This window comes from Lichenostomus cassidix, chromosome 4A (assembly GCF_008360975.1).
Source record: "Lichenostomus cassidix isolate B80296 chromosome 4A, HeHo_3.0, whole genome shotgun sequence".
Lineage (NCBI taxonomy): Eukaryota > Metazoa > Chordata > Aves > Passeriformes > Meliphagidae > Lichenostomus > Lichenostomus cassidix.
This window is the reverse complement of record NC_139485.1, coordinates 11623615-11632485: the sequence shown is the minus strand read 5'-3', so window position 1 is coordinate 11632485 and position 8871 is coordinate 11623615. Positions and strand designations below refer to the sequence as shown.

At 46.7% G+C, this 8871-nt stretch overlaps 1 protein-coding gene across 1 annotated transcript; it reads left to right on the top strand.

The window, feature by feature from the left end:
• Positions 1-283: 283 nt before the first annotated feature.
• Positions 284-4934, top strand: LOC146437475 (protein FAM162A-like). Its single transcript, XM_085060531.1, has 4 exons — positions 284-569; positions 2225-2330; positions 3176-3284; positions 3900-4934. The coding sequence occupies exons 1-4, from the start codon at positions 443-445 to the stop codon at positions 4005-4007; spliced, it is 450 nt and encodes a 149-aa protein (XP_084916657.1). The 5' UTR covers positions 284-442; the 3' UTR covers positions 4008-4934.
• Positions 4935-8871: the final 3937 nt, after the last annotated feature.

Below are 8871 nucleotides of genomic sequence, written 5' to 3'. Positions count from 1 at the left end.
ATTATTTTGTGGCTGAGAACAATTAAGAACTCTAACAGCTTAACCAGCTGTGATAATTAGCACTCACTAAGCATATCTTTGGGGAAATACAGCACACTGTCCTATTTTAGCTCTTCCACAGTAAGGACTGAGAAAGTAATGTAAATAAGCACTGCTCTCCTGAGCAGCTCCTTGGGATGGGGAGCTTGGGGCAGAGTCTGGGCTGGGTGTGAACAGCCACAGCAGTGACTTCTGCCCGCCCAGCTCCCAAGGCGTGTCCTTTTGCTAAGCACAGGTGATAACTTGAACTCGTCATCGCGACGTAAGCAAAACCTGTTGTCAGTCAGGGTGGAAGTTCATGCTGCTCCCTTCTTACAGGAAGGGGTGTTTTTACTTTAATAACTCCTAGAAGAGTTCCTGAACTCCTGCCCAGGCTGGTGGGGCAGTGGTGGTCCAGGGCAGGATGCTGAGGAGGCTGCTGAGCCCTGGGCTGTGGCAGAGGGTGGCTCGGCCAGTCCTGTGCCCCACCAGAGCTGCTGGCAGCAAGGCAAAGAATGCCCAGGACATGGCTCTGCAGGAGGCTGATCCAGGTGGGTAGAAAGCCTTTGGTCACTGCTTCATGCTACAGCATGGAGGGAAAGGGTATTTGCAGGAAAGAGTGAGAAAGTAACTCTCACCCGTGGCTGAGTTACTGCGGTGCTGCATCTCCTGGGGTTACAAATGTGTCTGGGGCTGCAAGCACACCCAGAGCTCTGACCAGCATAGTGCACAGGGGAGAATTTTTTCTGGTGTGTTATATAGCCCTCCTCCTATGGCAGCAAATACCAGCTGGTACTTCATGTCAGGGAACATTTCAATTAAAACAGATAACTAAATGTTCCTCTTCTTACCCAGGAGTCCAGAGGAGGAACAGCACATGTCCCTGCATGTGCAGGGCTGGTGCAAGGGGAGGACTTATTCCCCTCTGCTTCCCCTGACAGTCCTTGCCAAGTTCCACCCACAGCTGTGTGTGCTTGTGCCAGGAAGTGCCCCAGATTACGTGGCATGGGCTGCTCCCACATGGACAAGTGTCCTGGCATGGACACAGTTTCTCTTCTTAACCTACACCACCACTTTCTTGGCTGTGCCTTTGCAGACCCTCACCCAGCAAGGCTGGGCTGTCTGAGCTCCTAGGGCATGGCTGGGGCTCTCCAGCATGGAGCTTTGCCCTTGTCTTCCTTGGATTGGAGCCTGTGCTTTTAGCAATCCAGTGTACTGCTTGCTGCAGATTTGATTCTGGCACTTGCTGATGTAGCTGTCCTGCTCTCACTGCACCCTGTAAGAGAAATAGGAGAAGCAGGAGATTAAATTTACCTGGGCCAAGATTTACAACTGGGATTTTTCAGCCATTCACAAGTCCTGACATGTGTGAGCAGGTCTGGGGCCAAGGCACTTAAGGTAATTTCACCATCTCAACCCAGGAAGGAAGAGATGCTCCCCATGCCCTGTTGTGTAGCAGCAGTGATTTCCTTTCAGCTGAGCACCAGCAATCCAGCAATGGGAAGAGAGTTCAGGACACTGAGAATGGGGACATCTTCATGTCCATCCCTTCCTGCATGCCCTAATTCTAGTTTTGCAGGGTCTCCCTGCCACTGTCCTTGTTGTTGCCTGTTATTGGGCTTGTTTCCATCAAGAGGAGCCAGAGTCCTTTTCCTTTGTGCTGTGGGTGACAGCATGCAAATGGCATCACCGTGGTAGCCTGATGGGGTGTAATGTATCATCATTAGAGTGCAGTAATGTGGTACCCAGCTTGCATGAGAACAACTGCCAGCCTCCAACAGGGCTGCATTTTAGCAGACCTCATCTCTCCATCAGTGATCTTAGGAGAAGCTGTTGAGGACTTAGCTCCTTGTGCTGCTGGCAGTTCGCTTAACTCACTAGTTGAGCCACTTGAAAGCAAAATGCTTGCAGGGTAAGAGGATGCCGTGGGCTTGGGGATTTCAGCCCCACATCATTTATCCCCTTAATGAAGAAGTTTAGAAGAGATTTTTAGTTTAAAACCTACCAAAATTAAAGAAAAAAAGTCAAATTGAATAAGCATCAAATGTAACAAAATACCTTGCATCAGCTGCTGAGTCTGTCACACACTTAGCTCTCACAGGATAGAAAAGTGTAATTTTGGACTTTCAATCCTTTTCCCCTTGTAACAAAAACTCTTTTCCCTTCTTGAAGCTTAACTCATTGCTTTTTACAAAATCTCTTACAGGTAAAGAAGCTTTCAGAAATATCAGGAGGCCTACAAATTTTGATAAAAAGGTGTTAGTATGGTCAGGACGCTTTAAAAAGGAGGAGGACATTCCCAGGCACATATCGTAAGTGGACCTGTCAGAAAGATTATTTTGGCTGTGAACACACAGACTGAGACCCCAGTATGCAGCATGCTGGTTTCCAAAAATAATAGTGAATAATTCTAAAAGTCGTGTAACTTTTTGTCATTCCCTGTGAAGTAAACTGGATTCACTTGTTTTAGTTATCATAAATTTCAGACTTACATGAACTGTCTTTTGCAAGACAAGTGGCTTTGTAACTCAGAAGTCACCATGGTAAGATACCATTCACTCTGGATTTTTGCATGCTTTGCTAGGTTTTACTGATTAGCAATTAATAATGCTGCATACATTTTAATAAGAAGTTGGGGCTACATACAGCTTTGGTGACAGATGTGTGCAATGAGCTCCCCATGTCTGGGCTGTGGTTTCACCTCCTCGTTGAGATATTTTGTTAAAGGATTGTCACTCAGTTTTGGAGTCCTAGTGCTTGTGACTTGGGACATCCTGGGAGCACCTCCAGCCGTCCTTCCCCTTGCAGGTGTGAGTAAATCCATGTCTGGATATTATTTCATGGATGTTTCATTGCCATTCTGCAGTTTCTTGCAAACGAGAATTGTTGTTTATATGCCAGGAGTCACTCATGGAAGGCGGTGGAGATTTTCTAGTGATGGCTAGGGTTGTTTGGCTGCTTGGGAAGAAAACTCCTGGGTGGTGCAATCATCTGCTCTGACCCAGCTCAGCCTCCCACTGCAGGCAGATGCTCATGGGGCTGGTGCCTACTGCCTGGAAGAGGCTGTGCTGTGCTGGGCTGTTAATTCCCTGAGGGTGGCATTGCCTGGCCTGGGTGGCATGGCCCCAGAATGGAAACTCTGCTCTGTCCTCCACAGGTCTGAGGTCCTTGACACAGCAAGGAACATCGTCAGGATAAGGGTTTGCTACATCATGATTGCACTGACTGTGCTGGGCTGTGTGACCATGATCATCACCGGCAAAGAAGTGAGTGTTGTTTTGGGGTGAACCAGTTCACTTAACGTATGGTTTCTGTATGTTCTTTGGAAGGAAATGCCTGGGTGACAGGTTTGACAACAAGTACAACGTATGCACAGGATCTGTATCATCCCTTCTCTAGAGGAGAGATTGGCATGGGGGAGCACAACCTGCTGATTAATGTTTTCCTTCTGACCCACTCCATCATAAACCTGCGCAGGCAATGCTCTGGATGATGTCTCAGCAGGAGGCTGGGCCAGAGGTGATGGAGCAGTTCAGATGGTGTCAATGGCACCTGGTTCTGCCTGGCACCTGTCAGCCAGGAGGCTCCTGTGGTCCTGCTTGTCTGGCCTGGATGCCACCATGGTAACCAAGAGCTGGGACACTTCTTCCTATCCCATCCCACTGCTGGGTCAGTTTGGCTTGCAAGTCCCAGTGTACCTCTAAATGATTTACAGTGTATTTTTCCTGCTGCAAATGCTGAAAATGTAGTATAACAACAAAATACATTCACTTCTATCACTGCAAAATATCAAAAAGGACAGTGGAGTGTCAGTGGAAGTGTGAGGAAATTTAGTTGTGGCAACTTTGTGCATGCAGTGATTTCCACCAACTCTTTTCCAGGCTGCGAAGAAGGATCAGACACTGCTGAGGCTGAACACAGAAAAGAAGGCCAAATGGAGGGCTGAAGTGGAGAAAGATCAGCAGGCAGCTGTTGGGAAGTCACAGTGATTTGGAACAGATTTATTTTAACAGAAGGACATAATGATTTGCACACGTGGCATATGCACCTGTCTTCATTTAACTCCTTAGAACTTTTTCTCTGAAACTCTCTAGAGCAAAGACTCCTCTGCTTAAAAACTGCTCCATGTGAACTGGGAAGCCCCTATGGAAATTTCAGCTGCTTTCTGTGGCTTCTGGTCTTTGGCACAAGGTCCAGCTGAAATATAAAAATCTCTTCTAAACTGGAAAGTGTGGGAAGGACAAATACAGGACTTCCCAGCTCAAGATCAGCTTTCCATGGTGCTGCTGGTGCTCAGGTCTCCTCACCATCAGGAAAGACACAGCCCTACATCAGGGAGCATCACCTTCTGTGCAATGCCTCCAGGGCAAACAACCTTAGCCAAAGTGACCCAGGGCAGGGGGAAAAGCTGCCTGAAGTATGTTTTGCAACCACAAAGAAGTCAATTATATCTCTGTCTCAATTATCTTTGAGCCTGCTGCTATCACTGTCCCCTCTCCCTTCCACCAGCCCCTCATGGGGTGTTGTGGCCAGGGGAGTGGGGGCATATGAGCATGAAGAGGGTCTGGGAAGATGGAAGAAGTGAGCAGACCCTGATGATGGATTTGGGCCAAAAGGGGCTTTGGGCCAGAGGAGATGGTGGTAGTGTGGAGTGATTCCTGTGGTGCAGCCCAGGGAATCCATGCCTGATGCAGGGAGCCAGGCCTGGAGATACCTCTTGTCCTGTAGCATCTCACTGGTTTTCCCTTTCATCTTCTGCTTCCAGTCATTGTCATGAAAGTTGTCTAGCACTTGCTTAGCTGTGATTTTAGTCCAGAGTAATTGTTAATACATGGTTTGCTAAAACTGAATTCTTTTTAATCATCATAGTTCATTAACTCATAATAAAACAGCTGTCCAATTACATCTAAAACAAACGCATCTCTTCACAGCTTCATTTAGAGTGTCACCAGACTCTCTGGGATGATGTTTAACAGATGGTAGAGATCCTAATGAAATATTGAAAATTACGTTTTCATGAAGTGAAACTTAACTTCAAGACAGACCCCAGTTCATGCTGTGGGTGCTGATGCTCTGAGTCCTCACGTGTCACCCATAACCCCTTGACACCTGTGGCACTGGCTGGTGGAGCTGGATGTGCTGCAGAGTCCCAAGGGACACAGCATGGCAAATCCCAGCCAGCCTTACCCCAGCTGCTACAGGAGATGCTGTAGCCATGCTCAGCCTTGCTGCAATGTCCTGAGCATCACACTGGAGCTTGGCATTTCCAAGATTTATTACTTGAGCAGTCACACTCATGCTCCAGGGGAGTCTGGAAGCTCCTGCTCAGGTCTCTGAGGTTTATTGAGTCAAAATTAATGTCTGCCTATTGCTGAAGTGTCACTGCACCAACAAGCAGCTGGCAGGGTGGGCTGGGGCACTGGCAGGTGGTCAGCAGTTGTTGGGCTATGGGGCTCCATCTTCTGTGCCTGTGGTCTTTGGGCAGTTTTTTCCCCTCTGATGCTCCCCAGGAGCATTTCTCTCCACACTGCACACCCATTGAGGGTGAGGGGGATGTTACCTCTGTCACAGCTCCAGGCTTGCAGTCCTTGTTCCCAACTCACAGCCCTGTGCAGTACAGTTCACCACAAGTGATGTCTGGTCCCTGTAGTATTCCTCACAAAGAACGTCTCATGGAAGTGAAAATAATGGTTCAGGACAAGCACGGAATGAACAAGTCTCTGCTGAGAAGGCACTTTTGCTTCACAGGTAATATGGGCTCTTTCATTTTATATGACCTGGTTTTCTTGGTTAGTGCAATAAATGACAAGAATTACCTCAAAGTTAGTGTTCATTTGGGGATAAACTGAAAGAGCTTGCTCAGTCTCTTAGAAGTTATTTTTTTTTAAATTCTTAAATGACTTTCATGTGCCCTTTTTCAGAAGGCACATGTAACAATTACAGGAACCATTTTGATGCTTGTAGACAAATCCACATCCATGTTCTGAGCTTTCCTGACTTAAGCAGGAAAGGAGATGACCACAGCAATATCTAAAGAACAAAAAAATAAATTGTGACTTGTTCCACTCTCTGCTCTGCACTCCCCTCTGCCTAAGAAAAAACCTGCTTCAGGTGTGAGCTATTATCAGATCCTCTTAAACAGCCGTGGTCTCTGCCAACAGTGCATAAAGCTGCCACCTTACACATAGTCATGAAAAAATACTTTCCTCCTCCCTGAGCCACTGTTAATGCACCATCTGAGTGACCAGATGACCCAGGTGCTTTTGGGCTCTCACAAAGAGCTGTGACTATTATACAGGAAAGATCTTTTACCAGTCCCTGTGTGATTATTCATTTTAATATCATAATACTCCCCAGAAAACCAGTCAGGCTGATTGGTGGTAGGTGGCTGCTAGTGTAACACAGGGGGACTCTCCTGTATGAACTGGAGATGCCTCTCCAACACTGGGACTTACCACTGCTTGTTAAAATCTGTTTCCATCTGTGTCTGCAAAGTCCTTAGACTCTTCTCTTGAAAAGCCTCTAATTAACAGACTCCTGAATGTATAATTGGCTGATCCTCAGCACCTTACAGTTGTGGGTTTCTTTCTTTCCCTTCCCATCTATGTTGCTTCAGTGTCACACCTGATTCTCCAGGCATTTAAAAAGGGGATGGGAGGTGTTATTGGGTAGGAGCTATTCTTCCCTTTTTAATAAGGTGCCTTGTGTTTTGCCAGCCTGGCCCTGAGGACAGTGAGAGGGGTTGGCTCCTTTCTGAGGCAGAGGATGGAGCTGAGGACGTGCTGGTTTGCTGTGAAGGGTGAGTCATTTCAACTCTCACCTCCTCGTTTATTGCTCTGTCCTGGGGGGGAAAGGATGCTTCCTCCCTTGCAGATTTTTTTCTGTTTTAATGAACTCTTGAATGGCAGTGGTTAACAATGATTAGTGGTTGGTGCCATGGAGATTTGCATTACAGTAACAATTATTGGGGAAGGTTTTCTGTAGTAGCTGAAGTTGATCTAATTCTGTTTCCATTAAAATCAGTGCTGCAGTTCCTCCTGGCTGTGGATTAAGGTTATCATCCACCACTTTTTGAAGTTTCAGTGATTTACTGAGTCTCAGCTTCCCCAGGGAGCCAGGCTGCTGCAGGGCAGAGCTGGGTGCACTGAGCTTTCTTCCCCCAATGTGGTGAGATCAAGCTTGTATAGGAGGCTCTGCATTGTGAGCATCCCAGTGTGATAGAGGAAAAAATTCCGAGCTCAGGAGATCTCAGGCCCTTCTTTATTCATTTTACCTCTTGTTTCGACCTCCTCAGGGTGCTTCTAGTGACACTTGATTTATTTCCATCTGCTACTGCAGGTCTTCTCCAGACTGGTATATTCCTGCACTTGACAAGGATTTTTTCCATTTCTTCTTGCCATTCAGAAAGACCTAATTTTAAATACTGCCCTGTTCTTTCAGTGTTCAGTCTTCCACCAAGGTGAAAACTGCTGCTTGTTTTAAATCTAAATGCACCCAGCTTCAGCTTCCAGGCATGGAACATGGTCTTCAACATGAAATGTAAAACTTTCAACCCAACTCTTCCCTGTGTATAACCAGTCACCTCTCAGCTGTTCTTTGCAGTTGTATGGCTGCTATGTTCAAAACTCCTGGAGTTTCTAACCCTTGCCTGATGGGTGTCATTGGCTTACTGGCCAGTTAAGTGATTGACACTATAGTGAATTTATTCCTGTATCAAGTAATTTACTACATTAGTAACCTCTTCATAAACAATCCAATTGGGTCGCTTTTGTTGGTTTTAGCATAGAATCAATAATCTAGTACTCTTTGCAGAAAAGAAAGGATGTAAAAGCTTTCCAGACTTTACTGGCTGCCCTGGAAAATAAAGCACAATGGCTATGCATCAGAAACTAACTGCTCTCTGTCTCTGCCCAAGGCACCAGCACCTGTGTGAGCAGCATGGCCAGCTAGTGCCTGCAAATCTGCTTCTATTCCTGGGACTGCCAAGGGTCAGTTCAAAGGAGCTTCAAGGCTAAAGGCCTCCTCTGGGTGAGATGCAATGATGGTTTGGTTCTGTAAAGGGATCTGCTCCCTCTTACCACAAAGATCCTTCCAGCTTGGAGCAGCCTTCTGCTTTCCCCCTTGCTCAGCATCATGACAACAAGTGGCTGCTGCCACCACTGGCACTGGGAACTTCATGACCACCATGATTTCAGAGCTGGCTTAAACACCTTTATCCTGCTTGGATTTGGCATGAAGTCATTCTAGCCTAGTAGGAAAGCAAGGCCAATGTTCAGTAATTTGAATTAATTAATGAATCATCCATTAATGCATTGAGGTAACATTAAAGCAATTTTCCATGGCCAAGTAGCTTGATGACCATTAGTGCTGTGTGATGTATTGCAAACCCTCTGTGACAGTCATATAATGAGTAAGTAGCTCCTGAAGGGCTCTGAAAGGACCTGAGCATTTAATTTTTCTGCTCTGTGAAGGATCCACACACAGCTTTCAGTACTGCATTAGTCCAGCTGGCTCCACACCTTCTCTGTGCATCCAAGAGCTTTCTACATGGAAACTAGACTTGGCACCTGGCTCTTCCTGTGCAGCACAGTGTTCCTCAGTGAAGGACCCAAACTTGGAGCTATTTGGGCAGGGCCTGCTGTTTGCTGGGTGTGGGAGGGATCACCATAGGGAGGAGGTCAGTCTGGAACAGGCTTTCACTGGGGAGAGTTGGGCTCACTCATGGCTCATGTATGTCCTGCAGCATGAGCAGAGTTGTCAGAAACTGCTGGTGAAACTACGCCAGAACACAGAGGGATTTTCATGCTGGTCTGCAATACACATCTCACAGATGTCATATGGTCCTGAGACTTT